This window comes from Pieris napi, chromosome 5 (assembly GCF_905475465.1).
Source record: "Pieris napi chromosome 5, ilPieNapi1.2, whole genome shotgun sequence".
NCBI classification, from domain to species: domain Eukaryota; kingdom Metazoa; phylum Arthropoda; class Insecta; order Lepidoptera; family Pieridae; genus Pieris; species Pieris napi.
The window spans coordinates 6290019-6315385 of record NC_062238.1 but is presented as its reverse complement, the minus strand read 5'-3'; the positions used below and the strand labels follow the sequence as shown (position 1 = coordinate 6315385).

General features: G+C 32.3%; 1 protein-coding gene across 4 annotated transcripts; it reads right to left on the bottom strand.

Moving 5' to 3' along the window:
- Window positions 1-264: 264 nt before the first annotated feature.
- LOC125049444 (sodium-independent sulfate anion transporter-like) lies at window positions 265-24745 on the bottom strand. 4 transcript variants are annotated; one of them, XM_047648750.1, is made up of 10 exons: window positions 24569-24744; window positions 15384-15466; window positions 13371-13470; window positions 10142-10664; window positions 7836-8016; window positions 7547-7564; window positions 6827-7156; window positions 5220-5360; window positions 2525-2670; window positions 265-1330 (listed from the first exon to the last, which is right to left on the bottom strand). In XM_047648750.1, the coding sequence occupies exons 2-10, from the start codon at window positions 15463-15465 to the stop codon at window positions 962-964; spliced, it is 1890 nt and encodes a 629-aa protein (XP_047504706.1). In that variant the 5' UTR covers window position 15466; window positions 24569-24744; the 3' UTR covers window positions 265-961. The 4 variants fall into 4 exon arrangements, with proteins under 4 accessions (XP_047504706.1, XP_047504704.1, XP_047504703.1 ...); XM_047648748.1 differs by lacking the exon at window positions 7547-7564 and having other exon boundaries at window positions 6827-7180; window positions 24481-24745; XM_047648747.1 differs by lacking the exon at window positions 7547-7564 and having other exon boundaries at window positions 6827-7180.
- Between the last annotated feature and the right edge of the window lie 622 nt (window positions 24746-25367).

Genomic DNA, 25367 nt, shown 5'->3' with positions numbered 1-25367 from the left:
AAGTAAAATGCAGATAAGATAATGTTGTTATTGGTTATTGATGATAAATGTCAATAAAGAGAATAAACTATGTTATTAACATGTAGTAGTAATAATATATTAGGATTTTTCTAGTTTTCATAGTCTGTGTTAAAGGGATTTTCTAGGTTCTATATAAACTTTGTCTATTCAAAGAAGTTTGTCTATGACCTAAAATTTGAAAGCTTTAATTTCAGTTAAACCCGAGGCCGTACTCTTAAAACTTAACGATTATTTACAAATTAATGTCGTTTATTAAATGCGAGTCCAACGTTGTTTAAAAATGATTCGGTGATCGTCACCCTTAATAACTTAAAAACAATGTTTCATTTTCTGATCTACAATAATAATAAAAAATTGAAACACCCATGAGCAAACGATTACAGAGTAAAGGCGGACGTAATCATTAGATATATTGGTAGCTAAAATAGGTACTACTTTTAGAGTTCAAGCAACTTCATGTACATTAAGATATCTTGTTAAGCTTAATCTAAGTCCCTTCGTCATATTTGTTAATCCATATTGATTTATAATACTGATGGATGTGATCGAGCTCGCCCAATCACAGCTGCACAGCCTTAAACCTTCCATTATCATTATATTACTAAAATAGAGCATCTATAGTTCTTGTGACTAAAGAATAATGACGCGATACCTTTTGTTTTGCAGTTATGTATATTTGCGCGTTCATTACAAAATATTTCTTTGTGACGCCAATTTATCATAAAGTGGTCCAAAAATACCCTCAACGTTTAAGAAAATATATAAAATTGCAGCTTATTAAATCTTCAACTGTCAAGTTCTTTAGCCACAAGGTTATTTTACATCGACGTCTACACACCGATAAACATTAGATGAAAACTATTTACAAAACAGTATACCATCCAAAATATCACACTACACCGTTAATTTCCTTCCAAAAATATAGTCTGTTATATCACAACTAAGCGCTTAGAGGTGGCGGTTTTTGGGGCGCGATTCTATTATCAGCTGCAAAAAGCCTGTCTAATTCGTCGTCTTCATAGAAGACAACAAAATGTTCTGGCTTCGCGACGGCTTCAAAGATTGAGCAGACTGAAGGTTTTACGTTGTAGAAGTATAATGGTTGCTGTCTCGCGTGAAAGTCCGCGGTCAGCTGCTCTATGCTCTTTGCTGCCGTGTAGTCGGCGCTGTAGATGTGTGTACATTCTATGACAACAGGAACAGAATTGCTGGTCGCGCATTTGGTTACAAGACGTCGGACATAATCAACTGAAGGGAACATGAGACAGCGGTCCGGTGTTATCATCAGATACTCTAATCCTTGCTCCGTCTGAAAATTAAAAAAAATTATTATTAATATATGCTTATACTTTTGTTTTTATGCAACAATGGAGCTAGTTTTATCTTACAACATAAAAAGGCATTACGGAATTATTGAAAAGCAAAGTTGAATATTGTTTACGACAGTTTAAGCTGGGCATTGTTCTACTGACGAATGATTAAGTTATTTACACAATAAATATTATCGTATTTGTCTTACTCATAGGAGGATAAATGCTTTGCATAATTTTAGATAAGGTGAAAGATTGTGTTGCAATGTAGGTATCTTTTGTAATGTAAATGACTATATAGAAGCATACTTGTATAGTATATAGTATTTTCGTTATATTAGTAATATTTAAAACTAAACTGTAATGTAGAGTATAATTTTATACTAGAGATTTTATTTAAAAGGCAATTCAGAGATTCAGATTCAAGATAGGTCTTTAAGTTCTCTTATAGACCCTCTGTAAGTTATCGCGGAAGTTAAATTAAATTAATTTAAAGGTTAATTGACATCACAATCTTTGACCGAAGAGCTAGCAGCTACCTCGGACAAAGATTTATTCTAGCGATTCAAAGGGGGAACGCTGCCAGTATCATCGGAACCTTGCCTAAAGGGACTCCTTTTAATAATATATTTTAGTTATTATATCTTAAGGTGAGTTTTGTTTTAAAAATAAGGAGTTAGTGAAGAGTTTGATTTAACCGAAATAATGCATGATAAATTATTTAACTTAAAAAAAACAATACGTTATTACGTATTGTATGTATATAATATTGTGTACTAATATTTTAGTACACAAGGCTTTTTCACTGCAATGTTAATCTCACGTGTCGTATCAGTCGACATTGGTGGCGTTTCAAATTTCCATAAGCGACCACCATGAATAAATAGCAAGAATAAGAATTTTAAAAAGGCTAAGGTGGGGCATGGCGCAAAAAGGTTGGGAAACACTGGTTAAGATCAAAAGTAACTTATTGTCGTATCTCTTTGTATTCGGAAATTAATCATTATTGATGCAGTAGCAAGGCGAGAAAGTGTAACTGACAATCACGATTATTACGTATTTTTAAAGAGAAAAAGAAGTCTAGAGTTACAATTTTTTTTATCAATTAAAAAAAAATATCGAGCCGAGATATTTGTATGGGGTCGGTTGGAAAACAAGTTTATATCGTGAAATATATTTAAAAAGATACTCACTTTAAGCATCTCAACAGAAAACTTCGGTCTAGCTGCGTGATACAGAATAAATACGATGTTAACCACGACACCAGTGAGGATTCCCATCTCAATTGGTAAAGCCAGGCACAGCACGAAGGTTGTCAGTCCAGGTATCAAGTCCAGCTCTGAAAACAATATATGACAAGTCATTTTGTGTTATTCCCATAGAACAATTAGCACTTATATTGAAGGCACGTCATAATGCGAAAATCTTACATAAAAATTGTATGTTAGTGTTAATTTTTAGTAGGTATGTTTATTGTTTGCGTGTTAAATTTTTTTTAATAATCATATTTTTATCGTTACATTTGCTTTTTTCTATTTTATTTCTGTTTTTGTAAGTTATTAGTTGTCTTTATTTATATGAATTAATATTTCAATAAATTTTTTTGTATTATAAATTAGGTTACGCATTTTTACCTTTCTTAACAATTTTGTTTTACTGTTCTCTTAAATTATGGTGACAGGCCAACACTGCTTCATATGTGTTTAATTTGTAAAATTAAATATTATCTCTATTAGGTCTTGTCTTTTAATTATAGTAAGTAGTACGCATAAGTAGTTGTTTCGAACTATGTTTTGGTATTCCACAATGGACTTTTATTACCGATGACTCTTCATGGATTCCATAGATCAAAAAAAATTGTTGTTTAATTACAAAAACATATAATATTTTACGTCAACAGTCTATAAATACAATTGATAGAAAATAGAAATTCTATTGATTTTATAATGGAATGAAAAGCAATCTTTCAAGCCTGTAATTACACATACACTAGATCATGAAAACGTAACCACAGGTTACGTCATACATTTGAATTTCCCTTAGTTTTTCCTGTGGTAAACCGCATTAAGTGCTATAGAGATTTCATGTAGTTCAGCTATATAGGTATGAAAATCGTAAATAGTTTATTTACTTTTAAATATACATTTTATCATTCTGTTTTAGTGTGAAAAAAAAATGTATGAATATAATTTTATTCATATCCTTTTGTTTCAAGAATGTAATGTCTAAAAATATACATGTCATTTTCTATTAATATTATTCTTAGTGTATGCATGTTTGTTATTTAATTATGTCACAAAGAATTACTGTGGTAGGTGTGGTGTGTGGTAATAAGTTCGTAGGCTAACATAGAAAAAATCTTTTTTTTAAATAGAATTTTATTTGATTATTCAATAACAAATCAATATTCTATTCTAATATTCGCACCTTCGCGAGCGATACAGTGAATATAGCGGTCATACAATTTTTCGATACGACTTTTATAATACGATTTGTCTTTAGCCTCAAAATAGACTTCATTTGTGTTATCATCACCACCAGGATGTTTTCTCGCGATCCAACATAACAGGAAGGTTAGTATAATAATACTATTATCGCATTAACCGCTGTTAAAAATTATAACAAAATATCCAATTTACCTTTTATAACATTATTATGTAATTTAGTAACAAACCTTTGTTTTTTTATCAACATTAACTTAATTCATCACGCGAAACTTGGTAAGTAGGTTACAAACGTCTAACAAAGTATTGCTGTCAAACAAGTAATTACTTTCTTGTTAAGTACGTGCTTGTGGAAAATATTTTGCTTAATAGTGTGTTAATGGGTTAGTAACATAAAGATTTTAATAGACGTAGACGAAGTTCACTGAGAGAGGATAATAATTCCAATATACATTATTGTATAAGGTGATTAATATAAAGAAATATCTTTAAAGAAAATCGAGTGAGCGAACCATTGAAGGTTCTTGGCCTCGTGTTTGACTTACGGATTCATAATTAGCGCTATGTTTCGACTCTTTTTATCATAAAACAGTAGGTTTCGGGACAAAGATTCCTTTTTTACGAAAAGAAAAAAAAAGCTGTGTGTGTCAACTACGACGCACGATTGGAGTTTACTCCTTACGAACGATAAAATGGCGATAATGTTCTGTGGCTGTCGACCATATTTTCATACTAAAGGTGGTAAGAATATATGTTTTTATAATATAAATGTTTGTAGTAGTAATAAAACGTACCTACATCATCTATGCCCAAATAGGATTTTCTTTCTGTGACCAAAGTTACCTTTATAGTAAGAGAAGAATAAGAATGAACAATCTTTTTAGTTTTAATTTCACTGACCATTACTATTGACAAAACTCTATGGCACGCTAGACAATCTACTTTTATTTTTTACACCTGTCAACACTGACAATGTTGTAACGTGGCTGTCAAAACGTGAATTCAAAATAGAAAAGTCTGTGTAATGTATTCCATCTCATTCTTTTACACGTTAAATCCTACAGATATATGTTTGTCTCTTTCTACATAACGCCTCAACTTTTCGTGTTACACATAACGCCTCAACTTTTCGTGTTACACTTGATTTTACTCCTCATAAAATTTCCGTACCGGGCCTTATAACTCAAATCGTTTCTTAAGGAGTAAACTCCAAAAAATTTGGTGCGCCACTCAGGCGTTTATTTTGTAGAGGTCTTTATAGATCTTTGCTATTAGACAAAGCCTAGCCTTGTTTTTCTGAATTGAACAAGTAATCTTAAAGGAGAAACCATCTTCTATCTATTATCTTTTATAATTTAAATAAATTACACAACAATCTAAAAATGAATAAATAATGCGTATTGTGGGATAGTAAGAATTACATCAACAAAAATAATATACTCACTCTTGGCTCTCCACATGGGTTTGATTACGTCATATTCCACCATGAACAGGATAGCAGAGATGATGACTGCAGCCAGTGCAGCCTTCGGGATAAATTCAAAGTACTGTGTAAAGAACTGTAGAGCAAGTATCACCATCAGACCTGGAAACAATGACAATGTTAAAACATCGTGAAGAAATGCCTCAGTACTAATAATCTACTTGCCTATCAAGAAAAATAAATAATCACGAAGCATTTGAAAACCGTGTTTTTTTAAGAATTAAACTAAATAATTAAACTTAAAAAACTTAAACTAAACTAAACTTAATTAAACTTATTCTAAGCCGAAAATCAGGATAACAGCGAAGAATTTATATTGACTAAATGAACATTGAAATTATAAAAACTATGGTAAAAAAAAATATAGCAGAAACAGTTTTATCGGAGAAGGTACTATTTCATGCTGCATACCGCAATAAAATTCCACAACAGAAACTTAATTAAGTATTGTGTAAGCCATAAAAAGCGATAATGTTGTGCATAGCTAAATGTTTCATTTCGCCACATCTCACATTTGACAGTTTATTTCATTGCATTTCAATAATATGCTTATTACGCGCATTGGTTATTTATATGATATCTAGTACACGTGTGTGTACACGTTATCTTCGCAAGAAACAAATCTGATAAATAAACATTGCAAAAAACGATTGCATGCAATTGAAAGAATATTTCATCAAAATTAAAAAACTGAGTTTCTCCTAAGCTTAGACAAATGTAGTAAATGACAAATCGATACATTTTGAAGGGTAATTAAATCACTGCAAATATGATACAGGTATCAAATGTCAATAAAATTATAGATAAATTCAGCATATGTGTGAAATAAAATAGCGATTGTCATAGCAGCGAAATTGGTTCTGGTTATTCAATCAGAAGCCCTACTTATCTTTTCGTGACTGAGACGAAAAGAAGAATATACCGTCTCTGTAGATTTAAAATAATAGCTAGGTATTCTACGATATCGTGTGCATCTTCCTAAAGTTACCGAGGGTAGAAAATCGAGGTATTGATACTAAAAACTTTACGTCAGTTTTTTTATTGTGTTTATATACACTTATTTTCCCAATCTCTGTTTCATTTGTTATAAAATAAAAATAAATATGGTTCTATAATCTATACCCTGAATCAATGTTTGTGTCACGCACATAAAACCTCTCCGAAGTGTTTGCGAACGGGTCCAATCACGAGCCACGAAACTGTCGCGCATAATATATAAGTAGCACGTAAATCTAAATCAGGGTGTCGATTTTAGGAGTACCTATCGATTTAAGTGTCTTAATAATTATTTTATATTTCAATGCTACTATGTTTAAGTACCTAGGTAACTTGAAGCTATAAACATTTACAAATAGATGAAGTGCCAAAAATTTATTTCTACTAACTCTGATACTAACACATATTTTTGCAAGGTCTTTTAAGCTTTCAAGTACTATAATAAAACTATTAAAACGTTGAGAATAAAATTAAATTTTCTTTAAAGTATCAAAGTTGATCAGTAGGTTAGAAACGTACAAAACGTATTAAAAATAATATTTATTGTATTAAGAAATAAAAAAAAATCTTACCAGTATACAACCCGTTGAACGTGGTCTTAACTCCCGAGCCATTGGACACCACAGACCGAGCCAGCGATCCTCCACCCGGGTACGCTTGCATAAAGGAATTGCCAAGATTCATCAGACCCAACGCGATCATTTCCTGAGTGGCATCAATTGTTTTCCCTCCAGAAAAAGCCTTGCAGATCGCTATATCTTCCAGTAAAACTATTAAGGGTATCACAAGAAGACCCGATCCAAGTTCTGAGACCATATCTACGAAGTCTGCAGTGGTATTGTCAGCTCGAACGTAGGTAAATGGTGGGACGGTTGGCACTGGTACTCCAGAGGGAATCGCGCCTGTGAAATTGGAGTTAAAGAATGCTAAAATCATAGAGGTGGTGATGAGTTATCAGGTTTCTAGAGATAAAAATGAGATGGCATTGTTAGTCGAAACATAAAGCCAGTGAAATAAGATCTGATAAATACATAATAATTATTAAATAACATCATATCGAAGGTATTCAAAATAATCTTAAACTACAAAATATAAATGATTAAAGTTTAATAGTAACAAGTATGTATATTGTTGCAAATGCTATTACCATGTTGATACAATATTTTCTTATTATTAATTTGAAAGTGTTATAGTGATAGAGTATGAATGTACCAATGTGCGTCCGGTCTACTCTAATGAAACAAAGAAGAGACATGATAGAATGACGATTAATTGAATCTCATTTTACTAACCGCCCGGTACACCTTCGACTGTCGCATTAAAGTACAAAAATAATAAAATGTTATTAGGACCTATATTAAATATGTAATTATCAAAATATTTAACATAGTATTTGTAAAGGAAAAATTAACATTAATTTCAGACACTATTTAAATCAAGTTACTTCAACAAATACGTCTGTTGGAAAAATATTTCAAGATTATTAGTTCTTGTTGTCTGTTCTTGTACAGGTGAAATACGAAACTTGATTGTTTCTTAGAAAGTCATAGCCATAATGTGTACAAACAGTTGTTTACATACCCATTAAGCGAACTGGAGATGAACCCTTCGTGGTTACAAACCAGTAGCCGAGTACTCCAGTGAGAATAACAACAATCGCATTCCGACAAGTTCCCAAAAGCCACATACATTTTGTCAACGCTTTGTGTCTAGTGCTCGGTCCATCTGCAGACTTCTCACCAAGTTTTATCATTCCAATTTTCTAAAATAAAATGAAGTCGTTACGACCTGAACTTTAGTTCGGTGAACTATATAGCTTCTAACTATTATTTATATTAGGATTCAAATCCTGTCGTTAAAAAAGTATTTTAAGATTCACGTTTCTTCGTATCTTTTTTAATAAGGCATATTCTATAATAGAATTATTAATTTTTAGTATTTTACAAGTAGGTGATCAGCTTTTAAGTCCTCCTTGTTTTTTGGGTTGGAGACGATTGCTGATTTTATTCTACCTTTTCCAAATAACTTCACTTACTAAATGTTAGTGTTAGTGGTTTGAACTAACATTTTCTTAGTCTATTAGTTAAAAGCTTCCAATGCGTTAAGCCAACATTGCTTTAATGTTGAAATCAATTTAAAACCCATTATGAAAACATAGATACATTCAATTCACTCTTTCATTGTGAATAAATCTAGTCAAAGCACTAATGGTAGGGGAGCCCAAGAGGGGATTTCGGGATTTACTAAAGCGCGGCAGATTAATATATAGGGGGATACCTTGTACCCGGTTAAGTACCTCCACAAAATATGAGGCCCATATATAAAGCCGCACGTGAAGGAGACAGGATCAGTTTAGTAAAAAAAAATTGACCATCAGAAATTCCCGAGCGCGTCAGATTAAGGTAGGGTGAGTTAATTACATCCTAAAAAGTGTATATTCCACTAATCTGACAATTTGAGAGTGACGGAAAAAAAGGGGAGGGCAACAAAGTTGTAAAAAAAAAACGTCATCTCGACATTCTCGAGCGTAGCTAATTTTTTTTTTATTTTGAAGGAAATAATTCAAGAATAATGAAAAATATATAATCTGACGATTTCCGCAAGCCGAAATAACAAAAATTCGTCGATAAAGTTAAATGCGTGCAGCTGCGTGATGCCTACATTTCCTTAAACCGATCGGAATCTACTAAACGGCGTTCTAAATATTTCCCTCAAAATTACATTTCCTGTGAATTTGAACCGATTCGGACCGACAGATTTTGAGAAATTTTGAAAAATCTTAAAAAAATAAGAAATATTTTTTTTAAAAGTGGTTTCTTTATCGATCAACTTCAAAAACTAATCCGCCTTTGAGCTTGAAAAACCACGTCGATCGCCACCAAGCTGGTCAAATACGGTTGATTCGTTCGAGAGATATCGTACACGAAAGAAACCCGAAAAAGTGTTTTTTCGGGATTACTCCGAAATTTGTGGTTCGATCAATTAAAATTGCAAAATTATTTATGAGGATAATAAAACTGCGTCGAATGCCGCCAACCGCGTGAAAATTGCTTGATCCATTCAAAAGATATTGCGGTTTGAAAATTCCAAAAATAGTGTTCTATGAAACTTCTGCTGGGAGAGCTCAAATGCATAGAAATGTTATTTCTTTGAACTCAGCGAGCTCAAAATATCAATTTTAAGCGCCCAGGAATGGAATTAGCGGGAAGTTGCAGGGATGGCCCTTTAGGTGAACCGTTTTTCAATTTTTTTTTTGGCAGATCAGGCGAATCCCTCTAGATAATCGTCAGATTATGAGACAGTACGTTTAGAACATAAAGATGAACCACATATATCTTAATCTGACGCGCTTGAGTATTTCAAAATTGCGTTTTTTTTTTGCAAATTAAGAAAATGGCTGTGGGTTTGCGTCCCATCGAAATCGTCAGATTAGTGAATGAGAGCTTTTTTTTGGTGCACTTAACACTCCCTTAGAAAATCTGACGCGCTCGATAATTTTTTTTTTTTTAATTTTCAACCCTTAAATACAACCACCCGCATCATGCAAACGATCAGATTAACATACGTACATTATTAAAAATACGTAGGGCATAGATGCTATCAATATCTGACGCGCTCGAGGATGTCCATGCAACAGTTTTTTTTTACATATTTAACTATCTATAGCCGCTTCCCCCACCGATGAAAAGGAATTTATCATATAACATTTTTTTCTTCTTTTTATCTAAGCTTTGCATCCCAATAGGTCTCTACGACGCTCGAGTAAATCCCCATTTAGCATCGTGGGCTCCCCTACCATAATAAGTGGTCATGTAACAAACGAAAAATATCACAATTCTCTTGAATCAAGTTTATATGATTGTCTTAAAAAAGGCAAAGTTACTTACCCTCATTGAAAGTAGGAGGGCGATACAGCTAAATCCAAGAATAGGATCCCACAGTGATGCATTGTGTATATTCTTGAATACCGAAATCCATTGTTGCAAGAATGTCGTTCCAGTCACAGTTATCGCAAAGAGATCTTTGACTTGTGATGTCGCTATCATAAGTGCTACTGCCGACGTAAATCCTGAAGATACAGGACCTGATACGAAGTTAATTAGGAACCCTAAACCGAGTACTCCCATCAGCAACTCAATGAGGCCAGTTAGGAAATTAAGTAATATCGCCTTTTCTATCACTCCACCAGCAACTTGCCAGGTCAGTAGAGATGCGATAGCCGTAGGTCCAGCTGGTACTGCCCTGCATCCTCCGAGGATTATGTAAATGAAGCAACCGAGAAAGGAACCGTATAATCCATACTGCGGCGGTAAACCCGCAATATTTGAATAGGCTAACGATTGAGGGATGACGGTCAAACCGACAGTAATACCAGCTATAAGATCACCGATGGCCTTTTCTGTGTTGTACCTGAAAAAAGAATTGCTAATTCAATAGACACAAATACTCAGTTCATCCAGAGATCACCTAAAGAGAATAATAATTTGGAAATGTCTAGGAAATTTATATTTAGAATTTTTACAAATTTCTGCCTACAAATATTAACTTTTAACCTTTTATCATTCCTTCATTATTAATGAATGGAGGTACTTATATGCTGTATAGAATTTATGAGCATCATTACGTTCTCGTATTTATCTGAGGCTTTAACTGCGAAACCTTTGAAATGTCGCAGATTAAAAAACAGCACTACGTAAACATGTATTTCCATAGAGTTATCATTGAGTATGGAATTTCCAATTTTTTTATGTGAAAACATTGCAATGAGTGAGTCTAAGAGTAACGTTTAGGGCAACAGACGAGAGTGCTGATTCTAGGTCACTTAAAAATATCTAAAATCTTTAACCAAACAGCTAAATCCGTTAGCTATTTAATGTAAAATTATTTGAATAGTAAGTAAGTAAAATTTTTGTGTTATTTGTTAAATGACCTCTATTTATTATTATTAAGTTGTATCTTTGTAAAATAAAATTTGTTTTCATTTTAGTGTTGTAGTTGTATAATTGCTGTATTTTTATCTAATAAGTCTTCTGTTTATTGCCTGCTGTTGTACTTTTTTTACTATTGTAATATACAATTAATTAATAACTTAATAATTTTAAAAATAAACGGCTCAAATATATGAGTGGGAGACTCTCGGGCCGTAGGGTTCAAGTGCAAAGGCGCTTATTAAAGAAATAAGTTGGCGCCAGGTAGATAGTACCGGTGACCCTAGAGCTGGTGCTTTCCTTTCTCAACAAATAAGTGTCGCAATACAGTTAGGAAATGCTGCCAGCGTTAAAGGTTTAATTTTTTTTGACGTGACAACGTCTTATAATTCGATGGAGCCGGCTGCACGCACGAAAAAACATGACTCATGCGGCGTTACCTCGCTCTGAGGCGTTACCTTGCTCTGAGGCGTTACCACGCTCTGAGGCGTTCCATTTAAAATTGACATAATTGTATTATATTTATGCGTACAAATAAATGTAACTTGATCAATTCAATTGTGATTTCCATTTACCTCCTTCTCTATATCCATACAAAATACCTATCAAACAAATAAAATTTAATTTTTGGAGTTTATTTCTTAAGAAACGATTTGAGTTATAAGGCCCGGTACGGAAATTTTATGAGGAGTAAAATCAAGTGTAACACGAAAAGTTGAGGCGTTATGTAGAAAGAGACAAACATATATATCTGTAGGATTGAACGTGTAAAAGAATGAGATGGAATACATTACACAGACTTTTCTATTTTGAATTCACGTTTTGAAAGCCACGTTACAACATTGTCAGTGTTGACAGGTGTAAAAAATAAAAGTAGATTGTCTAGCGTGCCATAGAGTTTTGTCAATAGTAATGGTCAGTGAAATTAAAACTAAAAAGATTGTTCATTCTTATTCTCCTCTTACTATAAAGGCAACTTTGGTCACAGAAAGAAAATCCTATTTGGGCATAGATGATGTGGGTACGTTTTATTACTACTACAAACATTTATATTATAAAAACATATTATATTCTTACCACCTTTAGTATGAAAATATGGTCGACAGCCACAGAACATTATCGCCATCTTTGTTCTGCAGTGCATTTGACACAAGCCGAAACTATAAGCCTGGGACAGCAGCTAACACCACAGCTTATAAAGTATGGAAGTCGTTGGTGCCGTTTTGTATAGAAATCAAGATTTATTTTAAATAATAGACTCGTTTATTATTATTATTATTTATATTGTTTTGTAACATACTTTATGTAATACGCTTTATTGAAGTAATATAAATAATCCGAATAATTACAGATATATGTTTGTTTCTCTTATCATTTTAGCAGATGCGTTCATTTACCCTTTTTTTCTATTCGATATATATATTATAATAATCGTTCGTAAGGAGTAAACTCCAATCGTGCGTCGTAGCTGACATACACACACTTTTTTTTTTGAAAAATGCAACCATCCCATCAATATTTTTTATGACGTTGTCACGTTCAACTATCGTCAGTAAACCGACTTTACAGACAACCGATTTTTTTTATTAATTTTTATTATTTCTGTAGGTTAAGAAAATTGTAAATAACGTAATAAATAAAAAATGTTTAATTATGTATTAATTAATAAGCCTAATTTATTTTAGTATTAGTATATTTTCTCATGTAAGTGAATGTTGTAATGACAAATAAATACAATAAACCGTAAATTTGCGAAGAAAATGTGTCAGATATGACGATACTTGAAGTTGCAATAACCTCTAACGTAGGTGTTTACTCTAGGTGACTCATTAGAAGCCAAAGGAGAAATTGTGTCTTCTGATTTGATTCGTTAATATATGATGACTAGCTGATCCGGCAAACGTCGTTTTGCCATGTATATCATTTATAATAAAAAATAGGGTGAAAATTAGGGGTTGTATGGATTTTTTAATGCTGTATTATAAATTTTTTTTTTAAATCTGAATTTAAAAAAAAAATAGGGGTGGACTACCCTTAACATTTAGGGGGATGAAAAATAAAATTCTCAGACATACCCTATATGCACACAAAATTTCATGAGAATCGGTCAAGCCGTTTCGGAGGAGTTTAACTACAAACACCGGGACACGAGAATTTTATATATTAGATTAATATGACCCTTCCTTACTTTGGTAACCAAGACGTAATAGGGATCCTCTTGTGCAGTGTCTTGCGGTTGAGCCTTCGTTTGATGATAGCACGCCAGCCATCCTTGTTACTGTCTGACACTGAAAATGAACAGGAACTTTATCTCATGTGTTGAAGTGGGCATATAATGACAAGGAAAATGTAAATGTCGTAAATATGTATCAGCGAATAATATAATTTTGGTAATAAGCCTTGACCTTTTTGTCAAAAGAGATATCTGTTACCTTTTAATACACATTTACACCTTTACACTAACCTAAACACACGGTGTCGGCTTTTTAGGTCTAAGGCATACCGGTTTCCTCACATTTTTTATTTATTTATAGAACAGGGGGCAAACGGGAAGGAGGCTCACCTGATGTTAAGTGATACCGCCCATGGACACTCTCAATGCCAGAGGGCTCGCGAGTGCGTTGCCGGCCTTTTAAGAATTGGTACGCTCTTTTCCTGAAGGACCCTAAGTCGAATTGGTTCGGAAATACTTCAGTGGGCAGCTGGTTCCACAAAGTGGTGCAGTAATGTTTTCCATCACCGTACCAACAAGTACTAAGTGCGGATGGACAGAAAGTCCATTGGTGCACAGCTGGGGATCGAACCTACAACATCAGGTACACAATGCTGCTGCCAAAAGATCCATTAACGTACTAAAATTGCATGTAGTTTACCAGAAAATCATAAATGACTATCATCTTTATGATCAGTTCTAATAGATGATACATTATTTACTGTCAAGGACCTATATGATAAACAAACCACTTACATTTTAAATTACATTGTGATATTATCAACCACCAGGAGTGGGACACTTAAAAATTATTTACAGTTGTGACGATAATAATAAAAATAATAAAAAACGAAAATATGTGTATAATCAGTTACCGAAATGTGGGTCCTCACTAGTAGCGCTCTAGTTAAATTACAGTAGTAAGACCTTTTTGATTTTAGTCACCTCTCAATAACAACAAATACTTAATAATAGAAATTACCCTGGCTTCTTTGTTCAATCTCCGAACGAGAAACTTCAACATAACACAAATGTGAAAAGAGTCGTAGTCTAGGCAAGCCTACAATGTTGAAATACAACATAAATTTTGCACTGTTAAATACAGCTTCTAATGCAATACACAAGAATTCAAAGTAGTAAAGGAAAAATATTAAAAACCACGACCGCAGCTTTGGGTTTTTACATGATAAATCAAATCTTAACTTTCATATCTTATTTTCCTTATAATTAAACAAACCTTTAAAAAAACATTTTGTTGAAGCAATAAAAAAAAGCAAGAAAAACTCGTTATATACAGAAGTTTAAGTAATACCGGTGACTAGCTAGGATACATTTCGCTGATAGTACTTAGAAAAACTGCTTCAGGTTTCAACGGAGCCAGTTTCATCGAGTTAATGATTCGAATATTATTTGAGAGAAACCTTGTGAGTTTACAAGCGTTATATGGGGCTTTAGAACCCGTTTGGTTGAAAATATCTCGTAGAAACCTATTAAAACGACATAAATATTATGTGACTTTACTCTTAAGGAAGTGAACAAACACTAACGAATAGTGAAATGGAGTATAGATTTTTTAAGAATCCGACATTTTCGTACAATCAATTTTTGCAGGAGCATATCGCCAACCAATTATCGCATACGAAAGCAAAATAGTAGAGAAAAGAAAAAGTAGTAAAAGAAGTAGTAGTTCGATAGTCAAATAGTTAGTCTAGAATTTGTTGCATATCCTCTGACACAGGCACATATCGTGGTTGTGAGAATGTAAAGCATAAGACCTTAATTGGAAGTTAGATTGTATCTGTACAAAGGGAGAGACATCTCGTGTCTGTGATAGTCCTAAGATACTTTTGACCAATCACAATCAAACGGAAATCGCCATAGTTTCGTGTTACATTCTCATCCTATTCAAATTCATATAGTAAAACTACGTACTTATGACAAATGCATACAATAGAATTACTGGGTTTTAGATAATCTTTTGATACTTACGTATATAATCATTGCTGGCGTGCTTGTCATCTGGTGGTGGGAGCGATCCTGAGGAAGCATTGTGTTTTCGCCGGGGTATCATTCTAAAACAATACAACTTATTAAAACTGGGGTTATTACAGACGTTTTGTTTAATACAATTTTCGTAGAATAGTTTACAATTTGATTTTTGGTGAAACAATAAATTTTTCGGGATTGAAGTTGAAACAATCAATCTTTAGAAATTTAATCTGATTTCTAAGTCATAGACAGAACGTGTTATTAATTTCACCTTAAAGTTATCGCATAATTATTTGTACCAACACTGTACCGATCATAGACAATATTTTGAAAATAGAAACCTAACATCGATTGTTAAATAAATGATTATTTGCGTGAGACACTGTAGTTTATATAAATTTAATAAAGATATGATATGATATGTACGATACAAATAATATAAGAATTGACTGAGGATCTTGAGAATTTGCGCGCCATTGTGTGTGGCAGAATATGCGATCTTACGATTGTACCACCTTACACATTTTTGCAACATATTCTTGCAATAAATAAATTATTATTATTATAAAGAGATTTCGCATAAATCATAGAACATATAAAATTCATTTCGTATATTCTATGGTTATGTAATACTACTGTCAATTGTTTTTAATAGTACTGTTTAAGTTTTATAATTATAATGCTTATCGATGCATAAAACACCCTTCGCACAGATTATAAACCACAATGCCTGACGAGTGTCAACAGGTGGTTTTGCTGTACTGTTATTTTTGTTTCAATTGTTTTATTACAACGGAGCCGTTATCAAAAGAATTTTAATGTTTTTCTGTTTACATATTAAGTTTAAGCCATGTCGCCCTGAATTACTTTTAAATTTACTTAACACGCTTACATAAAATTAATAAAAATAACCCTTTGTGTTTATTGTGTTGGATACATACGTGGTTCTCGAATGACTAATTACTACAAATACTGTTTGTACCAATACATTCCTCAATGAGACATAATATGTGGAAAATATTCCCATTAGGAATCGAAACCAGTGCCGTATCACTCACTAAGTTATACGCCACATGCTAACCACTACACCACCACAACAATTAATATCTATATGTATAGTTTTACTTAATTACCATAAAATATTCAAGTTCTAAACTAGACCAACATATCTAGATACATTAAACGCAAGGTTTACAATTTGAATAACACATTGGACGCAATCTTCCGTATTACAATTCTATCATATAATTTATCAAACAAATATTGTTGTTTTAAATGATAGAGATATATCTCTTTGTATTTATTGATGACGGATTGAGGAACCCTTATTAAGTTATCCTTCACCAGCGTGTATTTATTGCCGAACGCACGAGCTCAAGGCACTACAATGCTTAGTACTAAATGCTAAACAAAAATATCGGTTGTCTGTAAAGTCGGTTTACTGACGATAGTTGAACGTGCCAACGTCATAAGAAAATACTGATGGAATTGCATTCTTCAAAAGAAAATTTTAATTTTATTTGTTAGATAGATATTTTGTATGGATATAGAGAAGGAAGTAAATGGAAATCACAATTGAATTGATCAAGTTACATTTATTTGTACGCATAAATACAATTATGTAAATTTTTCTGTGCAAGCGAGAGCGCGGAACGAGTGCTCTCGCTTGCACTTCAAGCTTTAAATGGAACGCCTCAGAGGTAACGCCGCATGAGTCATGTTTTTCGTGCGTGCAGCCGGCTCAATCGAATTATAAGTCGTTGTCACGTCAAAAACAATAGTCATATGTTTCGCGGTGAATAATTGGTGTATTTTGGTATCATCGCGATTTTCAGTAGAGTGCAATCATGAGGCTGTGCGTTCCATTCCGACGATCAATGGAGTTTTCTTTCTATATACAACAATAATGTATGGGAAAAACAGTGAAAACACCGAGACCTAAGAATCGAAATGTATCAGGTAAAGGCCAACCTCCTTGCTTATAAGAAAAATTACCAATGAAGTACAAAGGAAACACGGCTGCCCCTTTTTTTGTTTTCCTGAAGGGCCTTGACAAAGCTAGTGCTGTTTTGGCGAGCGTAGCTCCATCGGAATGGGCTTTTCCCGCTACTAGCGCAAGTGCCACTCCTGCGAGACTCGGACCTCGGCTTAAGTGGCGTAGTGAAGAACGTAATTTTATTAAATTACCCCGGGGTCCTTACTCCGCCTTACCCGGTGAAGGCGGTTCTTTACCCGAATCTGATTTTTATTATGCTTTGCCACGCGGGCGGCTTTTAATTTGTCATTGGCTACAGCGATTGGGTTATCCGGATCTGTTAAAACATGTCGGGGCCTCCTACGGGCCTTTTTAGTAAGGGGTAATATTTGATGCTTCGGGTTAGGATGGTGTTTAGTCTTGTCGAAGTGGCCACCTCTACCCCATAAGTACAACCAATGTATAAAGTTCCACCCCCACCATGAAGGATGAGGTTTAGAATTCCATGTGGTTTGTTTATTGACGTTTTACAGTCCATATAATTATGCGCTTCGACAAATTGTTCATAACAATTGTGATAATTTGGCTTATCTTAAGTTGTTATGCTTGTGTAAATAGTGTATTTAGAATAATTAACATCGCATTACCTGTGAGTAGATACTAAAGGTATTTACTCGAAGCTAATAGATATAAGTTTCGGATGCAATGTTGCAAGTAGGTATGTAAATACAACTTGTTAAAGTTTCGTTAATTATAAGGTTATAATTAAGTAGTTATCTCTTAACCTACAAAAATAATAAATTTTATTATTACGATAATAAATAAAAATATTGAATAAATATATAAATTACTTGTACCAACGACAAAGCTATACGTTAATTGTGTTCGGCTACCGCAGAGTACGTTGTGAGGTAGATAGGTTAGGATCAATGGTTAGTCCACATGTGACCTAATTCTCTAATCTATGAAATATTCGAAAATTGACAGCTGACAGAGCAAAATCTAAATCAAGCCTTCCAGATGTCTTAACGAAGACTTCACCCAGCGAAATATTAAGTTTAAATTACAAAATTATAGATTTAGATTAGTCTCTTATATAGTAAGTAGAAGTTATTGTTTGCATGTAAACTGCACATCGCGTGGTTCCGGGGTTTTTAGAATACCAATTTCGTTTTATTAGAGTTTAAAAGGTCACGCGAGCCTGCGATCTTAGACGTTTTTAATGTAAAGCTATATAGGTATATTTGTGGTAGTCACAAACATTTAGCAACAAATAGAAAAATCGAAGCACGTAGGAAAAATATTTATTGTATGTACGTGATATTTCAATTGTTGCCTATATCTTTATAAAACAATTGTAATAATATGGAGAAACTAAAAATCTATTAATGATATAAAAAACAATATTTCAAAGCATTTATTAATAACTGATTAAGAAACAAAATGACTCATGGGAATTCCCAACAGTGTTGCCCGTGGTATTCCCGAGTTATTTTGAAATATCCTGCTATAGATAACTCACTTAGATAAAAATAAATAAAGATGCATTAAAACCCTTATTCAGGTTTGACAAAAAACCTTTTACGTACCAGATAAATACTACACAAAATCAAACTATAAAAATAAAGATATTTAATAGATAATTTTTTTATCAAGAATCAAATTAAAGTATCGTACTATGACGAATTAATAAGCAACGCTTGGATGAAACTGCAATTTAATATCCAATCGATAAATACTACAATTAAATTGTTCTTTAAAACCCGGAAACATTTTTTTTCGCCGGTTTTAGAATTCTGTAACAGACTCAATAAAACAGCCTCTCCGCCCAAATTTATCAAGTTATGGTGTTTTTGCATAAATGCATACGTCATTCAATATTTGTTGTGATTGATTCAATCAGATATAATCACAATTACATACAACAGGTGTCTTTTACTTTTACTATTATCTATAGCTACCAAATTAAGCTTACTTATATATTTATAAATTGTCTTTCGATTTTTAAATATATCAAAGAATGCTTCGTTTGTATACAACAGTGGTGGTAAATACCTATTGTGTAATTACACCACAACCGCTTCTTGCGCGATATATTTTGTTAACTCATAAAAAATCCAATTAGGAAACAGGTGTGTCGATATTTGTTTTTAAGGAAAAGTATTTTGAAAACACTTAGCGGTTTTGGGATCTCACCTGACCTTAAATCCGTATGAACTTTCGTAAAAGGCAAATATTATATTTGTCGATAAATATTTTTACTTTTTAAATGAAAAATTACAACGATATGTGTTTAGAAATATAGTGCAACCTCAATATAACGTATCTCAATATAACGAATTTTCAACTATCAAGAAATAGTATTAATACCTCTAATTAACTAATTTTGTCAAACCCAAAACCTCTGTGTAAAGTTCTCACCAGTGTATGACTCTTTATCTCATAGAATGTGATTCATGTCTCGACAGGTTTCGACTCGCTTTTGTTCGTAAAACAATCATTGTTGTTTTTTACTCTCTTAATAATTAAATTTAGACCAATCTAACCTCATAATAAAAAACCTCAGTTCAACTGTTTACTTGATTAACGAATATTTACTTGTTCCCTTCCGTCTTGTTACATAAAGTTGTACTGCATTGAAGATACATTATGTTATAATGAAGTCTTCATTAAATTCTCAAAAACTTAGAAAACTAGGTAATCACATAATTGGTCCGTGTATTCTATTAATTACTTTGAGAACTTAAGCATAAATTATAAAAGTAGATTGGTTTAGAAAGAAAAAAAGCGCAACTAGGTATTTGAGATTTAAATAATCAATAATTTGACGCATTGATACATGATTTAGAAGTTTTTTGTAGCTATTGACATTCGTCTTTGATTTTGTAAATGTCTTGTGACAGATTTTGTGCGATTGTTGTTTTGCATTAAAGTAAATGTTATTATAAAAAATTACATTATAACAAATAACTGCGGAATGATGCCGTGGAATTTTTTTAAGGTCGAATGACTTTTCTAGAAACCCACCTTTCCGTGGATACATTATGTATAGTGCATGTTTTATCATATGTCCGCAAAATCACCTATAGGCAAACAAAGGTTTGAAAATGTCTTGTAAAATGCGAAAACATATTTTGATAAATCTGAATATTTTATCGATTCATACATAAAACCTCCTTATTCGTAAAAAATAAATGTGTCTATATGTATTCATCACAGCGTAAACCCAATTTGATAGGAAGAGATTAAAATCCGCAAGTCCGTCGTTGACAATCAATTAATTCAACAGTAATTGTTTAATAGTCAATACAAATATCTCCTTGATCACACGTAATCCAGAATGTTCTGTAGCACGCTATGCATCGATGTCAGGTACCAATTTGACTTGATAATCGCATTATATAAATATGTTGTATAATACTACATAATGCGAATATGGCGTACAGCGACGCGGTAGATTCTTATCATAGTATGTTGTTTGCTATATTTATAAATACGTATAGACATCAAAGAATGATTTGTCACCTTTTCGGTTTTGTAAAGAAAAAAGATCTTACCAGTATGTGAGTTAGACAAAACAAAAACGAGTTAGAAAAAACCACGTGTAATTTAATATTCTACAAAAGAGAAATCAAATCATTCGGGATGGTTATGAGGTTTACGTTACTCCAAATATTGAATAACGAAATCAATAAAATCAACTGAATAAATAAGAAACAGTTGACATGGCTGTGGCTTTTATTAATAGTGTGCCTTCCTTACAAAGGCGTTTTGGCCAAAACTCACCTATATTCAAATTGAACATTGTGATTCTATGCCAGCTAGGTCTGGATGTCCACAGCTCTTCAAACTTGTATTTTTATTTTTTATGGGCCAGTTGTGCTAGCATGCTTTTGTACATAAAATAAACCTTTTCCATAATAGTAGTACTACATTAAGCAGATTAAACAAAACACCTATTTATATAGTTTCAATTCTAGAATAACAAATAAATGTACCAGGATAACACACGAAGTAAGAGTTTATAGAAAATATTTGTAAATATTCCGATATGTGTTCTTTGATTCGATTTTATCCTTATCCTTTTCCTTATTAGTAAAATATAACATTCGTTTAAAACTCAACTATTCCGGAAGTCAACAAAATATTCATGACAGTTCAAATGCGTCATGCATTATTCATAATAAAATAATAACTAATAAAATGTCAACCAATTTTCGTGATATTGTCGAAACGACGCCATTAATTCAGGAGTGGCGTAGGAATTGTTTTAATCTGTATATTGATAGTTTCAAAACTTAATATAGATATTTTGTTTGTATAGATTTCAAGTGTTGTTAATCTTTGATTAACGCAAGTAGTTATTGAAACAATTTTCAACATAACTCGACTTTTCAGCATTCGTGGTCAACGGGAGGAATTTATTTTAAATATTACTTTTTATCCTTCAATTGTTTTACAATATGTTTATTGTATAATTAGAACCTTGTTTATATTTATTACTCATTAAGTGAGATACGTTATTACACAAATATGTTTAGGATAATAAGAATATATTATATGGGGTATTAGTTTGTAAGTGTTAATAAATAATAGCTGTTTATGGTATCCACATTTAGATAAAAATGAACAAAAGATATTTTTTATTATCTATAGATTATATTAATATTAAAAGTCATAAAAATCCGATGGTATTGATGTAGATTTTACATAAATAAAATCTCATGTCATAGATATATTTATTAGTAGAAATAAAGTAGTATTTAATATGAAGACCATAATTGTATATATGACAGTAACCTCGTTCTAACAACGAATTGTTTACGAATAGTTATGAGATATTTTATTACGTTCCGTTTACGGTAACAACCGGATATATTCTTATCAGTCTCAATAATTAACGGATAATCGTTTTATCACTGAAACCCAATGTCGCAGGGCGGCACAAGGTTATTAGTATACATTAAATGTAGGTAATGTTTTTAATTAAAAAAAAGATTAAATTTCCACAACGAGACTAAACTTTAGAAAAAAAACAGTTTTGCTTTATCTGTCACATCAAATATTCTATAATGGCACGGCAGGCATGGCAGGCTACTCTATTAATATGTAAATAACGCAGTATTGTTGTATGTTTCTGACAAATAAATTACTATAAAAAAATTGAATTTTTTGAAGTTATACTTATTTAGGCGCGTTATGAAAAATTGATTAGAGTGAAATTTTACGATGCGCGCGCACTGTGACACAAAATTAACAGAATTAAGTTGCCCACGGAAGATGCTACGGCATTGGACATAATTTAAAAACAACATTCGAATAATAATAGAATTTATGTTACACTTAATGTAAGAGAATAATAATAAATAATTATTTATTTAATTTTTCCGAAGGAAAACTGAACTTTATTGACTACAATGACTCCTTTTCCAGTCTTTGATTATTTAATTGTAATTAATTATTTGCATGCAATCAAAAACTATTTTTAATAATTCCAAAGAAGTATAACTTCTTACGCGCGTACATAAGTACACGCACCCTTTTTATTTTATCATAAAAGTTATCAAATTGAAATAAAGTAAGTGTCATAATGAAATAAATAGTTTACCTTTCATATATAAGTATATTAGTCATAACTACGTAGTAATATATTTAATTATGTGCAATAACTTAATAACCATTAAATTTAAGTTAAAAATCCGTCGATTGGAGTGAGTTGCTAAGCCAAATTAACGTGTCAAAGAATCACGCAGAAATGCATGCCTACTGAATTTCTACAACTCTTCAGTAAAAAAGCACTGTCGCTTATAAATATGCAAATATTCCTTCCTCATAATGTAGCAAAGAACACTGCACAGACATATGTGAAACAAATTTTGACGTCAGCCAAATAAATGAAAATTGATCAAACCTGCCATGCGTCTAACATAGTAAATATATTTGCTGTTTCAATAATTATATTAACTATTACGTAATAATGCATTAAGTAATATTTGAATAGAAAACATAGGATTGACACGATTGACAAAGTTTTTAATTGAATAGTGCAGTCACGAAACTTGGCGACTTCTGTTTTGAAATGTTTTATTATGGATAAATTGTGTAAGAAACTAAAAATAAATCCATTCAATAATTTAATGTATACTTACAAAGCATGAAATAATTAAAATCTACATGTATTCACGGCTTTTAGAATCGAGCTACAACAACACGAAATTTCAGAAGTGGGTTTTATATTAGTGCAAACATGACGTTGTTAGTACTTTTTCCTCTTATTAAACTACATAGTTATAATAAATTTTATATTTTATACACATGTAATTTAGTTCAAAGTTAACGTGTTAATATCTGAATATAAATTATGTATCGTATCTTAATTAATATTATGTGGGTATATTTTCCTCATATACGGAATGTATAATAAGAATTATTCGTCCTGGTACCTACTGGTATCTCTCAGGAATTTTATGAATGATTGAAATGTAGTAAAAAGGTACCATTTAATTTAATTAATATCTTGAAAATTTTCAATAATTAAATTAAATACATTAAATTAAGCGCAGTGTTATTCTTAACGTGAAGCAACGGACAGTATACACAATAATTAGCACTAGTGCGTATGATAAGTGAATAAATTAATTATGCTATATAGCCAATTATTTATTAATGTTTTTAATTGAGACTTTGTTATTGTCGTATTAATATTTCCAATTAATTAATTAGAATAATTACAACAATGTCTCGTTACAATTTTAATTATTTCAATGCGCGTATTAGTGAATTTGCATAATTGGAGCTTAATTTCAAATCACTTATGTCGTACATATTTTTAAATTTATGTTTTATCGACTTGTAACCTGTAATTTGCGCAGATTTTAATACGCATTTTTCTTTAGTAATTATCAGAATCAGTAGTATCTTTGCGTAAAAAATAAGTCTAAAGAAAAAAACAAATTAATTATAAATTAATGCGAAATTATTACCTTTTAAAGTGGAGACCAAAATAAATATGATTAAATTACGTAAAAGCGAATTGGTTTTTAAGTAAATTTACGCAACCAGACTGCGGTACCCCCAGTATATATTTTAGTCACAAAAATAAAAATAAATAAAAATACGCACTTGATTCTGCAGATGTTTTGGGTAACTATCGCTCGACAGCTATAGGGTTCGGAATCACGAAAAAACTTTCACACTATTTCTGACTCACTTGTGTTTGTCACGGGGATCTTGTTGGAGCCGGTATCGCGACTGGGGTCAGGTGCACATGCCGTATTGTGGTATCAACTGTGCCGGTGCCGACGACGTCTTGATGGAGGAAATTAACCGTCGGTAATGACACGTACTCGCTCGTACGTGGTTGGAGCGCGACTGACGAACCAAAGCTCCGGGGCTGAAGATGCTACGGAGGCTGCGCCAGATCCTCCCTTCGCCCCGCAAACACGCGTCATACCACCCTGCACCCCCCAACCCGCTATTTTAATAACAAGGATTATTTTAATACGACTTATCATAAGTCCAATTTACTTCTCAACAGGATAAGATAAATAAAACTATTTAGGGTTTTCCGTATTTTGCTACCGAATATCTTGTAATTTCTATTTGTGTGTTTGGAAATAGTAAGTTATGTAAGAATTGGTATCTTAAATATACAAAAATATTCATTAAAATTAGGTCAACTATCGCCGGGCAAATCTAAATATTGGTAACATATGATTTTCTAGAATTGATGACTAAATTAAAAAGATAAGAACATTCTAGGCTTTTAAAATGATCGAAAATACCTAGCTCCTACAATCAAAGTTCTATCATACGAGTATACATAGCTACATCGGCGCCACGCTGCCTGGTATCTGGCGATGTTACTGTAAAGTCTGTTCGAAGGTTTATTCTGCTATACACAACTTACTTAAAAAGTATCCATTTTGTTTAGAGAGATTTTATTTATTCATGTAGGTAACTTTATGTATAATTTTAAACGACAGAAAAATTATGCGTCTATTGTATCA